Source organism: Heptranchias perlo, chromosome 9, assembly GCF_035084215.1.
Source record: "Heptranchias perlo isolate sHepPer1 chromosome 9, sHepPer1.hap1, whole genome shotgun sequence".
NCBI lineage: Eukaryota > Metazoa > Chordata > Chondrichthyes > Hexanchiformes > Hexanchidae > Heptranchias > Heptranchias perlo.
This window is the reverse complement of record NC_090333.1, coordinates 67,670,219-67,687,538: the sequence shown is the minus strand read 5'-3', so window position 1 is coordinate 67,687,538 and position 17,320 is coordinate 67,670,219. Positions and strand designations below refer to the sequence as shown.

The 17,320-nt window shown below is 40.6% G+C and overlaps 1 protein-coding gene across 6 annotated transcripts in view; it reads right to left on the bottom strand.

Annotated features, from left to right (window-relative positions):
- The window catches only part of prrc2c (proline-rich coiled-coil 2C), an 86,159-nt gene that overhangs the window by 34,697 nt on the left and 34,142 nt on the right, over positions 1–17,320 (bottom strand). For all 6 annotated transcript variants that reach the window (XM_067990694.1, XM_067990700.1, XM_067990699.1 and 3 more), the window contains exons 8-16: positions 16,314–16,447; positions 16,144–16,234; positions 13,835–14,024; positions 12,928–13,014; positions 11,891–12,734; positions 10,375–10,547; positions 9,339–9,642; positions 8,003–8,213; positions 5,049–7,268 (exon numbers count right to left, since the gene is read on the bottom strand). In XM_067990694.1, the coding sequence (XP_067846795.1) occupies positions 5,049–7,268; positions 8,003–8,213; positions 9,339–9,642; positions 10,375–10,547; positions 11,891–12,734; positions 12,928–13,014; positions 13,835–14,024; positions 16,144–16,234; positions 16,314–16,447 (4,254 nt within the window). The remainder of the gene's footprint in view (positions 1–5,048; positions 7,269–8,002; positions 8,214–9,338; positions 9,643–10,374; positions 10,548–11,890; positions 12,735–12,927; positions 13,015–13,834; positions 14,025–16,143; positions 16,235–16,313; positions 16,448–17,320) is intronic.

The window sequence follows — 17,320 nt, the reverse complement described above, 5'->3', positions numbered from 1 at the left end:
CCAACATACATTGGACCTCATCTCCAAAACTTGATTACAAACCCACCTGATAAATTTTAATTAAAATTTAGAACTTTAGTAAATTTCCCCATAAAAACAAGAGGAGCCACATGAAGAAAACATTAGTCACAGTGGACATAATATTAACTGAAGCACACCTGTGGCAGTGTTGCTCCTACATCTGGTTGAGTACTTACTGGATACAAACATCCAATGCTACCCCAATGTGCACTTTAAAAAAAATTGAATTTTAAGCTCAAGGGATAGCTGTGCTGAAGAATGGAGCACTTCTCAATTTGGTCTCTAGGTGCCAGTAATAAGCAGTCCCAAGTGACACACAGTAAGGTAAGCAGAGTAGAGCTCCTTCTACTCCACTCTAACAATATGCCTTTATCCTAACCTCAGGAGAATACCACGACTGCACAATAAACATTTCCTACACTGAATATTTTGACCTTGAGAGCAATCGTCAATTTACCACCACATTATGGTGGTAGATTGTGTTCTCTCCTCGTCTGCTCTGCAGCCTCCGATATGGTGACCATACCATCCTCTTCCAATGCCTCTCCTCCGTTGTACAGCTCGTTGGGACTGCCCTTATTTAGTTTTACCTATTTTTAAACTTAATCGATCATAGCCCCAGCAACTCATTCTCTTCGCCCCAAGGATCTATCCTTGACCCTCTCATCTACATGCTGCCCCATAGCGACATCAACCAAAAACAGTGGGTCAGATTCCACATGTATGGTAACGACACCCAGATCTACCTCTCCACCAACTCTCTCAACTCCTGCACTGTCTTGATGTTGTCCGACTATTTGTCCGACATCCAGCCTTGGATGAGCTGTATTTTCTTCCAGCTCAAAACTGGGAAGACCAAAGCCATCACCTTCAGCCCCTGCGATAAACTCTGCATCCTTGCCACCAATTCCACTGCCCTCCCTGGTCATAATGTCAGGCTGAACCAGACCGCTTGCAACATCGTTGGTGATAGTCAACTCTGAGTTGAGCTTCCAACCCCACATTCTCTCCATTATAAAGACTGCCCATTTTCACTTTGGTAACATTACCTGCCTCCACCCCTACCTCAGCCAATCTTGCTGCTGAAACACTCATCCATATGTTTGTCACCTCTAGGCTTCACTATTCCAATGTTCTCCTGGCCAGCCACCCATCCTCCACCCTCTAAGCTTCAGCTCACCGAAATCTCTGCTGCCTGTATCCTATTACAAAGAAGTCCTGCTCACCCAAAAACCCTGTCCTCATTGACATACGTTGGCTCCCCATCCCCCCCCAATACCTCAGATTTAAAATTCTCACCCTTGTGTTTAAGTCTTCATGACCTTGATCCTCCCTATCTCTATAACCAACTCCAGCCGTAAATCCCAACCCATAACTTTCAATTCTTTTAACTTTAGCCACTTGTGCATCCTCCCTCTCCTTTCACCCCACCATTCGCAGCTGTGCCTTCAGCTGCCTAGGCCCCACACTCTGGAATTCCCTCCCTAAACCCCTCTGCCTTGCTACCTCCCTCTCCCCCTTAAAACCCACCTCTTTGATCAAGATTTTTGTCACCTTTCATAATAGCTCCTTCTTTGGCTCAGTGTCCATTTTGTGATAATGCCCCAAACACTATGGGATGTTTTTCTATGTTTATGGTGCTATATAACTATAAGTTGCTGTTGCTGTCCATACACTTGGAACTGGGTGGTGAACATGCATATTTGCTTCATATATGAAATTGGTATAATAGTGAGAATGATCTTGGCTCAAAAGATCAAGATGTCAAATCAATTTGGGTGGAGGCAAGACATAGCAAGGGAAAGAAATCACTGGTGGGAGTAGTATATAGGCCCCCTAACAGTAGCTACACTGTAGGGCAAAATATAAATCAGGAGGGCTTGTAAAAAAGGAAATGCAATAATTATGGGCGATTTTAACTTTCACATAGATTGGACAAATCAAATTGGCAAAAATAGCCCTGAGGAGGAGTTCATAAAGACTATTAAGAACTGTTTCTTAGACAAATACATCGGGGAACCAACCAGGGAACAGGCCATTTTGGATCTGGTAATGGGTAACAAAACAGGATTAATTAATGATCTCAAAGTAAAGGATCCCTTGGGAAGCAGTGATCATAACATGATGAATTTCACATCCAGTTTGAGAGCGAGGATCTTGGGTCTGAAACTACTGTATTAAACTTAAATAAGGGTAATTATAAAGGAATGTGGGCGGAATTGGTCGAAGTGGACTGGGTAAACAGATTAGATGGTATGATGGTGGATAAGCAGTGGCAAACATTTAAAAAGATATTTTATGACTCGCAACAAAAATATATCCCTGTGAAGAGGAAAGACTCCACAAAAAGGGTGAACCAACCATGGCTAACTAAGGAAGTCAAGGATGGTATCAGGTTAAAAGAAAAAGCATACAACATGGCAAAGATTACTGGTAAGACCAAAGATTGGGAAAACTTTAAAAACCAGCAAAGGATGACTAAAAGAATAATAAAGAGGGAGAAAATAAATTATTAGAGTAAACTAGCAAGCATTATAAAAACTGACAGTAAAAGCTTCTACAAATATATAAAAAGGAAGAGGGTAGCTAAAGTAAACATTCATCCCTTAGAGGGTGAGACTGGGGAAGTAATAATGGAAAACAAGGAAATGGCAGAGGAATTGAACAGATATTTTGTATCTGTCTTCACAGTAGAAGATACTAACAACATACCAATAATAGTAGATAATCAAGGGGCAAAGGGGAGGGAGGAACTAAAAACAATCACTATCACTAGAGAAAAAGTACAAGGTAAACTAATGGGTCTAAAGGCTGAAAAGTCCCCTGGACCTGATGGCTTGCATCCGAGGATCTTAAAGGAAGTGGCTACAGAGATAGTGGATGCATTGGTTGTAATCTTCCAGAATTCACTAGATTCTGGAAAGGTCCCAGTGGATTGGAAAACCGCAAATGTAACACCCCTATTCAAGAAGGGAGTGAGACAGAAAGCAGGTAACTATAGACCAGTTAGCCTAACATCTGTCATTGGGAAAATGCTAGAATCCATTATTAAGGAAGTAGTAGCAGGACATTTGGAGACTTATGATATAATCAAGGAGAGTCAACATGGCTTTATGAAGGGGAAATCATGTCTGACAAATTTATTAGAGTTCTTTGAGGAAGTAACGGGCAGGGTGGATAAAGGGGAACCAATGGATGCAGTATATTTGGATTTCCAAAAGGCATTCGATAAGGTGCCACATAAAAGATTACTGCACAAGATAAGAGCTCGTTGTGTTGGGGGTAATATGCTGGCATGGATTGAGGATTGGCTAACTAACAGAAAACAGAGTCGGGATAAAAGGGTCATTTTCAAAATGGCAATCTGTAACTAATGGGGTGCCGCAGGGATCAGAGCTGGGGCCTCAACTATTTACAATGTATATCAATGACTTGGATGTCTTGTGCCAAATTTGCTGATGATACAAAGATGGGTGGAAAAGCAAGTTGCGATGAGGACACAAGTGTCTGCAAAGGGATATTGACAGGTTAAGCAAATGGGCAAAAATTTGGCAGATGGAATATAATGTGGGACAATGTGCAGTCATCCACTTTGGGAGGAAAAATAAAAAAGCAAAATATTATTTGAATGGAGAAATACTACAAAATGCTTGGTACAGAGGGATCTGGATGTCCTCGTACATGAAACACAAAAAGTCAACATACATGTGCAGCAGGTAATCCGGAAGGAAAACAGAATATTGGCCTTCATTTCTAGGGGTATGGAGCATAAAAGCAGGGAAGTCATGCTACAACTGTACAGTGTGCTGGTGAGACCACCCCTGGAGTACTGCGTACAGTTCTGGTGCCCTTATTTAAGGAAGGACATGCTTGCATTGGAGGCAGTTCAGAGAAGGTTCACTAGGTTGATTCCGGGTATGAGGAAAGATTGAACAGCTTGGATCTATACTCATTGGAGTTTAGAAGAATGAGAGGTGATCTTATTGAAACATACAAGATTCTGAGGGGACTCGATAGGGTAGATGCTGAGAGGATGTTACCCCTCATGGGGGGGATCTAAAACTAGGGGACCTAAAACTAGGGGACATAGTCTCAGAATAAGGGGTCACCCGTTTAAGAATTTCTTCTCCCAGAGGGTCGTGAATCTTTGCAATTTTTTACCCCAAAAAGCTGTGGAGGCTGAGTTAGACAAATTTTTGATCAGCAGGGGAGTCAAATGATATGGGGAAAGAGCAGGAAAGTGGAGTCGAGGTAAAAATCAGATCAGCCATGATCTCATTAAATGGCGGAGCAGGTTCGAGGGGCCGAATGGCCTACTCCTGCCCCTTTCTCTATGGTCTTATATACACAGTTTGCAGAAGTCAATTTTGTCTGAATTTAAAACCAGAGGAGGAAAAACTGTGTTTCTGTGTCTTGCAAATTCCCCCAAGTAATCTCTATTTCTAATTCTACTTGTGGAACATGCTGCAATTGCTGATAGTGGCAAAAATGTGAGGCGCAAAGGAAAAATGAGCATCTCAGCTAGGGTGGTCAGTCTCCTTGCACCATTACAGCAAAAAATATGGTGCAACCATACCTGCTATTATAACTTTGGCAAGCTAAAAGGAAAACTCACCAGCTTGCTACCAGTTTCCGCTGATTAAATTTTAGTCAATATTTTTGGCAACCAAAAAGTTAATTTAGGCAAGTTACAATTATTCGCCAAAGAGTACCTTGAAAAAAAATCGCCGATCAGATTTCAACTTAGATATGAATTGTGGTTTAAGTGCTTCAAGGTATCAGAAACCACCCAAAAGGTTATCTGGTTTAACAAGTGTACCTTGGTTTTAAATGGAATTGAACAGATTGCCAAAAAATTGAAATGGAAATGCTAAGCATTCACACACAGCAGTTACCTCAAAAAATTACAACTAAAATCAAGCTGAAGTATGGAACAGTCGAGATTTGGTGTGAGCAGTGATTTCCAAGAGGGTTAGAGAAATAGCCTTAACACTACTTGTAGGAAAATGATGTGCCTTTTCACCTACCCTCTTCTACCAGGTTTTGACGACAGTCCACTGCGTCTTTCATTCTTGCTCCCAGAATAATTTCTGTTAGGCTTGTTTGCTCCACTGTTGCTTCTACGATTCTGTCGATCTGCACCTGGACGTTGGCTGGAAAAACTTCTCTTTGCAGCTTCCCTCTTCGGAAGGAGGCTGCTTTCTCCAGACTTTGTTGCAACCTGTAAGTTGACATCCACTGTTTTCTTTTCGTCTCTTTCACGCCTCTCGTTGAAGTCGCTGCTTTCAGAAGCAGTCTCCCACTCTTCGTTAGCCTGATCTGAGGAGTTCTGATTGGATAAATCTGGTGACTTGCTCCCAGCCACATCTAAGGAGTTTGTGTGTTCTTGCACATTACTATTGGGGGTTGCATTTGTCACTACAGTTGCAGTGGTCTCATTCACTTTAGCTGCAGCTTCTCTCTCTTTCAAACGCCTGAATCTTGGTGGCTTATCTTGCCTTGGTGGCCGTGTGGGTCTTTGCTTACGAAGTCGCTCTCTGCTATGGTCAAATTTACGTTCCGATTTAACAGGTCTCCTATCAAAAGGAAGACTTTCAAAATGATCTACTTTTTTTGCTTCCCCATCATCTCTTCTGGAAGTCTCTAACCTAGGAGGCCATATTGAATTAGATGGTCCTTGCTTCCTGAACGGTGCAGATCTTGAGCCACCACGGCCTCCAGCACCCCTACCACCTCCTCTAAACATTCCCCCCCTTCCACGTCTTGAAGGTTCACCTCTGGGAAGAAAGCCAGGCTTTGGCTTTGGGTCATCCTCTTTTAAGGGTGGCTTTTCTGATGATCTATTATCAACCTTAAAGTTGCTTTCAGATCTAAAAGACTTTTGAACGGGTTTACTGTCGGGCCTTCCTTCTTTCTTAAGGCGCTTCCCTTTAGTTGGATTTTCTTTGTCAGAAATTGTATCACTTGCACTTTCATGAGCTTCTGTATCAGAGTCTGTTTCAGAACCATGTTGTCTACGGCGTTTAGGAACCTCTTCAAAATCAGAGCTTTCACTACGTGTTTCACTCTCTTCCCTTTGCCTAAACGAAGGAGCACTAGTTACATGTTCTGACCTCGGCCGTGGCTCCCTGTAACGAGGATATTCTCGACTGCGGCCTCTGCCTCCACGTCCGCGGCCATTATAGGAACCTCGAAAGCTGCGCCCCCGAGAATAAAATTCTCCACGACCTCTCCCCCTATATCCCTGGTCAGGAAACCAGTCACGCTCCCTAACTTCTTTACGATAGTTACGTGGGGGTAAACCAGAGTCCCTCCTGGCTGGAAACCGGTTATCAAAACGCTGCCTTTCTGAGATCTGATTCTTAACATGTGGTTTCTCCGGCTTCTCATCTTTTGGTGCTTGGACTGAAGCAGCTTGATTGCTCAGAGTTTTACTAACTGAAGTAACTGGTGGAAATGTCTCAATTTTATCTATTAACGGCTTTACATCCTGGCATACCTTTTTAACCACTGACGCAGAACCGCCTGGAAGAGATTTTTCAGGTTCGGTTTTATTGACTATTTTATTGATTGGCTGAGCTGTTTCTTTCCTTTCAGTTTTTGCAGCTTTATTACCTTTGGCTGGAATGGAATGCCGTTCCTCTTTTTCCTTCCTTTGTTCACGTTCTTCTTTCATATCTCTAAGCACAGGCTTTTTGATTGGACCAGAACGTCGCACTGGCCTCATGCTGCCTTCATCTCTCCTACTAGAACCTGCTCTAGGACCCCAACGTGTGTCATACCTGGACTCTTTTCTAGGTGGCTTCTCATACTTCAGTCCCTCAAATGCTTTACTTTCTTTTTTTGATTTTTCCTCTGGTTTGTCTTGCTGATCTTTGGGTTCAATAGACCTGTTCTGTATTTTAGTTACAATTGGCAGAGAATCACTCTTCTGATCCTCCAACTTCAGTGAATGGTTTGATCCATGGGATAGATTTCTCTTTAAGACTGTTCGAGTTTCTCCCTGTAATATTGGTTCCTCCTGTGAGCTCCGGGTCACAGCCGAATCCGCAGATTCCAAGTTCACAGTGTCAGCCACTTTGTCAGTTTGAACAGGTTGCATATTTTCCAGTGATTTGCTTGTAAATTTTCCCTTTTCTTCCTCTGTCTTTTCCCTGAAGAGTTCCTGGTCCAATTGTGGTGATAATTGCCTCTTTTCTGTGGAGTAAGCAGGTGTCTTTCTCTCTTGTTCTACAGTCACCTCAGACCTAAATATAACACAAAATTATTAAAGCTGTATGGCAGGTGGCAGCGTTTAGGAGTGCCAACACAATGTCAGAAAAGTGGAACATGCGCACTCACCAGGTAACCCCACACTACTAAGTCAGCTATCGCATCTGTGTCACTGAGGTATTGCCTCAATTCCTTATTCACCACAAACAACTCATGATTTCAATTTTGGAATATTCCTTCTTCAAGCTGCACCATTTCACACATCCTCTCCAAAAGAGATGGTTTACGCTGAGGTACTGCTTGTTGAGTGCAGGCAGCCCTTGCTCAACATGTGGCAGGCTATTTGAATATGATAGGCCCCATCTTGTCTTCATCCAATATCCAAACAAAATACCCAGCAGACATAGTATCATAGTAGGCACAGCAAAGGAAGCCATTCGGTCCATCAAGCCTGTGCCTGTTCTTTGAAACAGCTATCCAATTAGTCCCATTCCCCTGTTCTTTCCCCGTAGCAGTGTAATTTTTTTCCCCCATTATTGAATAACTTTCGGGAGCAGAAAGCCAAGTGGATTTTACCTCCTATGCTCCCACATTCCCTAGCCTGAGAAAGACACATGGTCTAACTGTAGTGCCTTTATTGCCGGTTTGCCCAAAATTAATAAATTCAGCACAGACCAAAGAATGAACCAGATTTGTATGTCTTTGAAACAAACTTCAAAATAATTCTTAGAAACACTGATCTTTAGGGGACTCATACCACAAAACCCACCTTGAATCTTTGGATTCGTCCACTAGTACTGGAGGGGTAATAGCTTGCTGTGGTTCTGTATGAGGATAAGGCTCTGAGCTCCACACCAACCGAGGCTCTGTGGACTGAATGGTGTGATCCCTGGTTGGCCGCGAAGGATGGTCAAATGGTTCAGACCCTGAACCAGAATTGTCGATTTGATCTCTTCTCATTAGTTTTGTTGGCATCATACCTGTAATGCACAAGACAGAGGCATCACTTTCAAATTATTTTCAAACAAATTTCCATGGTGATTGTGCTGGAAATAGACATCTAATTGAATTATTGTAACAGAATATTAAACAGCAAATTTTTCTTGTACACTTCTTCAAACAAAAAATTGTTGCAAATAATCACATTTTGTCCTCTGACTTTTAAAGGAAAAATTAAACAGAGCAAACTGACCAGAAGGAATTAGTGAATCCAAGCTGAAATGAAAATAACTAAAGCACTCTAGCTTAGTGATTTTCTGCCAATATTAAGAGCAACAGCTTGATTTGTGAAAAGGGGCACTGTCAGACCTTTAGAAACTCTCTACTGGTTAGAAAACAGACTTTTTTGTGGAAAGTATGTAGGAACAGGTCTTAAAAACATTATGTATGACATAAAAAACATTAATCTAATCCTATGAAACAGTAATTGAGTCTTATTCTGAACGTCTTCGATTCACAATGTGCATGCTAAAGATGTATCATTATATATTGAATGTGTAATACCTGCAATCTACCTGGAAATTTAAAACTTTGATATTGAAGTATTGAGGCAGAAAAGAGTACATATTGCATTAACAAGCATCAATTATCCACACCACTGAGAAACTCACAGTTCTCTTGAAAAGGGTGAGGTTGTGATTTTATTGGTTGACTTTTAATTTTGCCATGTCAGATTTTTCTGCTAGTGACTGATGCAGTTGAATAGTGATAAGTTAGCTGCCAATTGAACCATTATCCCTCAACAACTAAAATCATGGAAGAGTTTAACATTTCCCATTAGCTCAAGGATGACGTATGAGGAAGAAAGAAAAATATTTTCTCCCCATCTCTCCTGAAGGGGTACTATTCCACAAGTGCCAACAGTCAGTGTTAACAGGCAACTTGACCACAGAAAGGAGGGGGGCCAGGGGAGGGAGAGGCCATCAGAGCTAAGTCTAATCTTGTCCACTTCAAGGCCACACGTTCACTGGGTAGCAAACAGTAGCAGGAACTCTTGCTGAGTTTTACCTCCCTATCCCAGACCACTTGAAAAAAAAACATGGCCACACTAAGTTCAAGATTAAAAATGTAATTATACCAAACACAGCTGCTTATAAATTACTAACCAGGGTGCATTTGTGTCATGTCCATTGGTGGTCTTCCAGACATCATACGTGGATCCATGTAAGACTGCATCATAATCCAACGTGGATCAAACCCCATGGGAGCCATGTGCTGATGATGAGGTGGGCCTAAAGGAGTCTGGTATAAGGGCCTGTGCTGTGGCGGAGGCACAGGAGCTCCAGAAGGCGGAGACTGGTTCTGGGCTTGGGTTTGGGTTTGAGGCTGGGCCTGAGTTTGGGATTGTGTTTGCTGCTGATGAACACCCGGTGGCTGCTGCTGCCATTGCTGTTGCTTCATCATCTGCTCCTAAAAAGAACAAACTTCATTAACAACGAAAGATTTCAGCTGCAGTCATTTGAAGATATGCGTACTAAGTCCTATGGCAATTTCAAGATATAGATGGTTACAATTATATATTTTTTTATAAATAAAAACAAACTTAAAGTTGCAGTACAGACCACTATTTACAAATGCTGGCAGATGTACAATGTTTCCAATTTTTTTTTTCAGTCTTTGACTCAAGAACTCCTAGGCCAGCCATAGAGTAATGCATCATTCGCTCTGCCCCAAACTCAAAAGTGGATCTCCTACTGCAGTAGTGTAAATTTTCCATTTCCTAGACAGGCATCTTTATGGGCTGAGTGAAACTGCCTATATCATGATGAATGAGCACAATTTTAAGTCTCAGACTCTGGCATAAAATTATCAAATCATTAAACAGGCATTTGGAACGGTGTTGAGACTCCAGAATTCAAAGGCAAGTTGGGACTTGCTATGCAAGAAAGCTGTAGGACCCTTACAACCAGCAGGTTGTGCTAGATTCAAACTCTGGTTCTAGGGCAAAAGGTCAGCAAGCTAATACATGGCGCTAGCTAATCCCTTGATTTTACAGGGCTGATTAACTATCGTAGCACCAGACTGAAGTCCACAAATTACAACATCAATGCTGTCTGGTGCATGGGTGCACCTTTGAACCAAAACAACAGAAGAGCCGAATTCAGAGATCTTAGTTACTCGAGATGTCAGTCTACTTCCTACCTGCTGTCGCTGGAATCGAGGTGGCAGTGACTTCTGAAACTGCTTTGAGTAACCGGTGGGAGCAGCAGGCCGTGTTTGGGACCCCAAATCACCATCTATATCATTTGGCGTTTGAGTGACCTCCTTCTCGTTGGGAGTACTGTCTTGTTGATCAACAGGCTGAGAAGAACTATCTATCAATTTAGAAATTCAATATTGTTGCTCATTTCTGCATAGAAACCATACTAGGCTAGATATAACAATCTTTATATGATAAAACAGATACCATATCTACAGGTTAACTTTGAAACAGCAAACAAAATGAAGTGAAATGCTGATTAGCAGATGGTGTTTAGAATACTGTACTCTATGTTGCTCTATTCATACAAGGCCAAAACTACCCCTTTTTCACAAGAGCAAGCGGTCTTTTTGCTTTCTTCCCCTTCTTGAATGCATCTTATTCTTATATACACAAAGAAAAAGATACTTCTATACAAAATGCAAAGGAACCCTGACAGGTTCTCATGCAGCAGCTAACAAAGGCCCCAAAGCATACATGCCATCATAACTGTCACTATTGGCTGCAGGAGGAGCAGTGATGTTAACCATCAGCTCATTAGCACTCACTGCTACAAAGTGGGAATGGGTGCAAGTTGGAGACCTCCTCACTCTGTTCCTGATCTGATTTACATCCTGAGGACCTCTCAGCAGGAAAGTAAACTGGAGATGCATCCTTTGGTAGCCAGGTGCAAGGGGCACTGGCGATGGTCTAGCAGCAGGCCACACACTCTCCTTTCAGTTGCAGAGATATTAGGCCAGGTACATCTGTAGGATATATTCCAATTAGATTATACATGGAAACTCCAATCTCCCCCCTTCCTGGAGTTCGAAGACAGAACACACTTTCATCCTGTCCCTACACAAATGAATACCTCAATAAACCCCAAGTAAAAGGGGTGGAGGAGAAAGGAGACAGAGGGGAGATAAATAACATAATTCCAGCTAAATTTTTGGTAATGGGTGATGACTAAACCCAGCATCATTCCAGAAGAACCCTACAAGCACCCCCCTTCCCCACCCCTATGAACTGTTTACTCTCCTCTCAAAGTCAATAAACTGTCTTGATTTCTCCAATACACAATCCCACCAACACATGTGTAACTATCATGAAACTAAATGTGTCAACGTTTGTCCCTCCAAATATTATGTCAATGAAATTTATGACTGGACCAGAAAATGCATAATCCACACAACATTGTGAAAAAAAAATCTACATACACATTATATAATAAAATAGCTCTCTAAATGCAAGAGTGATTTAAGATAAGGTTTTAAATTTCAATTGTTTACAAGCTTTTTCCTTACTTTTAGGTTTCCAGTACTGTTAGGCTTCAGGCTTCTCTTGTACAGCACATACCTGATTAAAAAGCTATTGATACTTAGGCAATGAACTAAAATTGAACCATGGCTGAAATAAAACCTGAAGCTGGAAACCAAACACTCCAAGAATAACCAGGCCACCCACAAAATGAAGTACCTGCATCAGTTTTAATGCTGCTCTCATTTTCTGTCTGTTGGTCTTTGAAAACGTCAGACTCACTCCATGGCTCCTCCCTGCTCTTCTCAGTCTCCCTCTCTTTTTCGTTTTCATTTTCCTTCTCTTGCTCCTGTTCATTCTCCTTTTCTTGCTCCTTTTCATTCTCCTTTTCTTGCTCCTTTTCCTGCTCCTTTTCATTTTCCTTTTCTTGGTCCTTTTCCTGCTCCTGTTTGTTCTCCTTTTCTTGCTCCTGTTCGTTCTCCTTTTCTTGCTCCTGTTCGTTCTCCTTTTCTTGCTCCTGTTCGTTCTCCTTTTCTTGCTCCTGTTCGTTCTCCTTTTCTTGCTCATTTTCCTGTTCCTGTTCGTTCTCCTTTTCTTGCTCCTTTTCCTGTTCTTTCTCCTTTTCCTGTTCTTGTTCCTTCTCCTTTTCCTTTTCCCGTTCTTTCTCCTTTTCTTTCTCCTTTTCCCGTTCCTTCTCCTTTTCCTTTTCCAGTTCTAGTTCTTTCTCTTTCTCCTTTTCCTTCTTTTCCTTTTCTTTCTCCTTCTCCTTCTCTTTTTCTTTTTCCTTTTCTTTCTCCTTCTCTTTTTTTTCTTTTGATTGTTTTTCCATAGTTCCAAACTTTTCATCAAGTTTCTTGAGCTTTGCTGCACAGGCCGCCAACCGTTGCTCCTCCATTCGTCGCTCCTCTTCCTCACGCCGTTTTCTAGCTCTTTCAACTGCTGCTGAAACATCAGATGTTGATGGCTTTCTTCTTTGCCTCCAAGCTTCATCACCTTCACTAGGTAATACATGTTTGGTAGTGGGATGCTTTACGGGCCCAATTTGACGATTTGGAGGTGGGTGCTATGATTTAATTGGAAAGAAATAGGAAGCAAAAATTGCTCAATTAATTTACTGTCCCAGTGCTTAAAATTGACCTAATTACCAAAATATATGATTATACTAAAGTGTGACACAGCATTAACTTAATTTTAATATGAAACACCTCACTGCTCTTTCCTAAACGCTCACTGTGATTTTTTTTTGTCTAAATTACCTGGGAAGCTTGTTTCTGATTGACAGAAGCATTTCCTAGTCCACGCAGTTCACGTGTTGCAGCTTGCACTGATGTCCGTCCTAAATCCTAAAGTGCAAACAGATATCAGCATTTTATTCTAAATTTTACATCCAAAAACAATTGCAATTAAATCTAGTCAACTATGCAAGTATCAACACATGGCCATTTATACATATGTATATCTGAAAGGAACCACCACTAAGTCAGGTGTCTTCCCAGGACACCAGCAGAATTGCAATGACTTTTAGGGCAAAGACTGTAACAGGAATCTAAGCATTTGCATTAGACAGGTACTGAACGATTATAAGTGGAGTAAGGCATGCCAGTTACATTTTTTCCACAATCCTTCCAACTTGAAGGGAAAATTAGAGATCTATTCTGATTCATCAAAAAAAGTCCTTAGACCTGCCTTGAGGTCTTTAGTGAAATTTACCATCCAAATTCAGGGGAACTTTGGGGAGGCTGGATAGAATAAAATTCCTATTGATTCATAATAGCGCTCCCAATTAGATTTTCACAGTAGAAGATACATTTACCATTATGAGCAGTGATATAAAATATGTGTTCAAGTGAGGCTAACAAAATAGCTAAAGCAGTGAAGTCAAAATTGTGTAACGGCTAGGTTTATAAGTGGAGATACATTCTATCATTAACCATCAGCACTTCAGTTTTTGCAACATTTAATATGATTTTCAAATTTATGTTTTATGGCATCAGAAGTGTGGAAATATGAGAAAACACATATGACTAAAGAAAAATTGTACAAGTCAAGGATAGGTAACTGGTAGCTACTTACTTCAATGTATTGTTATGCCTAAGGATAGTTCTATTGTCAACGTATCAAAAGTGTCACACTAATCTCAATGAGATCTGAACTTGAGTCTACCTGACGATCAGTCTGTGGACTTCTGTTGAAAGAGCTCTTGCTGTTCGGTGACTGCGGAGCTGCCTGCACTGCTGCACTCTCACCCGATGAACCTTTACTGGTGCTGGGGCACTCGTCAGTTTCTTTCCGACCATCAGAACTCTCTGAAGTTCTTGACCCAAGGCGTTCTGCTCTGATGATCTGCTCATCCCTGTCACCACCCAAAGAAATAAAAACAGTAAACTTCACCACGCTCCAAAACATTGCATCCCAACAAACTAAGCCACATGGCTGTTGCCATATCCATACATTCCCCTCCAATTGTGCATCTATTGCAATTCCAGTTATTGGTCACAGTATTTTGAATTTAAACCATAATGAATTTTGAAAGTAAAGGAGTTTACCCCATGAAGCTCATCTGTACCATTCCACAACGAAAATAGAGAAAGAAAAAAATAATTCCAAAATGAAGCACTGAACTGAAAACTAGCCAATTTCAGTGGGATAAAACGAGACGCAACCCAGATTAACTGGTTGGAAAAAATGGAGGAAAGGGGGGTGTCAAACAGCAGACCAACAGTGGGAGATAGTTAAGTATAAGATTGATACGGTACAAATTAACTACATTCTAACTAGGAGTGAAGGATGACATGAAAAACAATGTTATCATGGAAAAACAGAGAGGCTAATGCAAAACTAAGTTTTAAAAAGCATGTGATAAATATTGGGGAAGTAATACAGTAGAAAACTATGAAAGGTAGAAAAGGGAGGGAAAAAGGAACATTAGGGAGGCCAAGAGGACATATAAAAGATGGGTGGCCAACATAAAGGGAAATAGCAAGTTTTTAATAGGCATTTAAGAAGCTGACAGTGAAGTTAAAGATAAAATGGTTGATATATATTAAATGATTTTGTAGCGAATATTTCTTTAGGGTATTAACTCACTATCCAGTTTCTGTAGTATAACCAGTATGATGAAGGATTTTGAAGTCAACATGGCAGAGTTATTTGAGAAGGTACGGAGACTTGAGGCTAACAAATCTCCTGGGCAGTATGGGATACATCATACAGTTCTGAAGGACATGTACAAGCAGTGTTGTGATGTGATGCTATATTCCATCATTATGGGTGATATTTCCAGTAAGCAATACACTTGATTGGTGTCAACTGTTAGACCTGGACTATGCTAAGCTGAACAAAGCAAAGAATAAAGACACAGGTTTCAATTTATAAGAAGCCTGCTCATGGAAACAGTCATCTAGTCGTTTACGCGAGTAAAACTGTTGGAAGAAAGCTTTAACTGTAATTAACGGATAGGTAGATCTGCACACTTCTGTACAGTGGGATTGAATTGCTACTAGTAGTGACCAATCTAGCGCTTCTAAGAAGCGGGAAAATGCCTACAAAAGAAGCCAAGTATAAACGTTAATCAAGAATAGCATTAGAACTTTGGAAGTTCATGGCTACATTGAATACTAGGAAGAGACAATGGCCCAGAGTTTCCACTTGATTGCATTGGCTTTTTCAGCACAATAGAGCCAGATCAGTGCAGAGCAGAGGAATTTCGATTTACACCGAACGCAATTTACACACAGCGAAATTTGAGTTTCTGCGATCTTTTGTGCCGGCTTAAAAAAAAATTCACAAAATTGTCCATGCCCCCCGGCTAGAAACGAGAATGGTCAGTTTCTGCCGTTTGCGCCAGCCTGTGGCTGTTCGAGGAGGCTTTTAAAATTAAGTTAGCTTTCTTGGGTGCAAAGGCACTAGTAGGCATGGTTTAAACGTTTTAAAATATTAAAAAATATTAATTTACTAAGAAACTAACTAGTCTACACCAATAAAATGCTTCAGTATGGTTTTTTTTTGTCATTTTCAGTGATTTTTATTCCAGTTACTCAGAGGCAGAGGACTGGTCAGCTTTATTAAAAATGTTAATTTTTAGTGATAAACCCATTTTCAGCTGTATTAATAAAACTGCACCAGGTTACCACTCTTAAATACATCAATGAACATTTTTAATTGAAAAATAGACTATTACGCTATGTTAAAGCTGCTGAATTGCAATGATACATGGCAGATTTTACATATGTAATTTTGTTAATGCATTTTAGCAGAAACTCAGCGATTCATGGCCTAATTTGCACCAGCGTAATTTTTGGGTGCAACTTGCGCCCAAATGCTGATTGCGCCCTAAGCGGAAACTCCAGGCCAATAACTTTTTAAAAATGCTGAAATTTTTCATATAATAAGCCAATGTCTTGCAAACAGATTTTGTAGCTTTGAAGGTTGCACAACCCAAAACCTGGAAAGTTTTACAAATTAAACCATACCAGCTTTCATTTCTTTCCTTCTGCATGGATGCTCCCTCATCATCATCACTGAAATTTAGTTTCTCTGTATAATCCACCTCAGACTGTGCTCCTGAAATGCAAGAGACATAGAACTCAACACCTCAAATTGGGCTTCTGCTGAAAAATGATCTAACATTTTTCCATTTTACCTGCCCAGCCGTCATCAGTTTCTGTGTCCAGGTTATCGAGCTCCTTCAATTCATTAGCGCTAATAATGGAGGGTCTTTCAAGAAGGTCAAGAGACCATTGAGAATGCTGTTGCCTTCCGGTACTACTTTGGTTCCTAACCAGTATGGGAAAGGTTTGGGAGAAAGAAACAGTTAATAGAAAATCCAGGCTAATTGAAAAAAATGTCAAGAAAGAAATATAATTAATTAGGGAGACATAACATTTAGGAGTGTTGTAGTAATCTCGACAAAGCATAAAAATAGAACACAGCACTGAAAACTCAAAAGCACGAGAAGGGAAAGAGCAAGAGACAAAAGCTGCAGAAATGTTTTATATACGAAGAAAAGCAAGTAAGAATAACTTAAGGAGCTGTAAAGAGCCCTCTATAAAGAGCTATATGGCATTCAGTTGTGTGTAACCCAGAGATTAAAAGAATAACTCATCGGATGAAGGAATGTTCATTAAGTGTAGCAAACTTATTCAGGTTTAATTTAAAATTGTTAAAATAATGCATGCCATTTTAGTTAAATTACTACTTTTTTCAAAAAACATATTTCTGGATAATATCCATATTTAATAGCTGCAGCATACATAATACAGCTGGTCTCAGTTTGAACAAACATGACAGCAAAGTTTTAATACCATGAGCTGTCTGTGAAATGGGTACACCTTTAAGTGCATACCACTGTGCAGCTTCAGTTTGCTCACAGTTCAAATGGTGCCCCTAAACAGAGCAGGAGCTTTTTTTTTTGCATTTTTTGAGGGGAGAGGACATCTGGTAGTAAAACTGGAATATTGCTTTAACTTAAAAAGATAAGATAAAGCTAGCTAAAAGAAAAAAAAGCATTGCGTGCTGGAAATCTGAAATCAAAATGCTAAAAATGCAAAGCACATCAGGATCTGAAAGAATGACAATGTTTCCAGTAGAAGCCTTCATCAGAACTTCAATTCCAGCATTTTGTTTTATTTCTGATAAAGCAGATGTGCT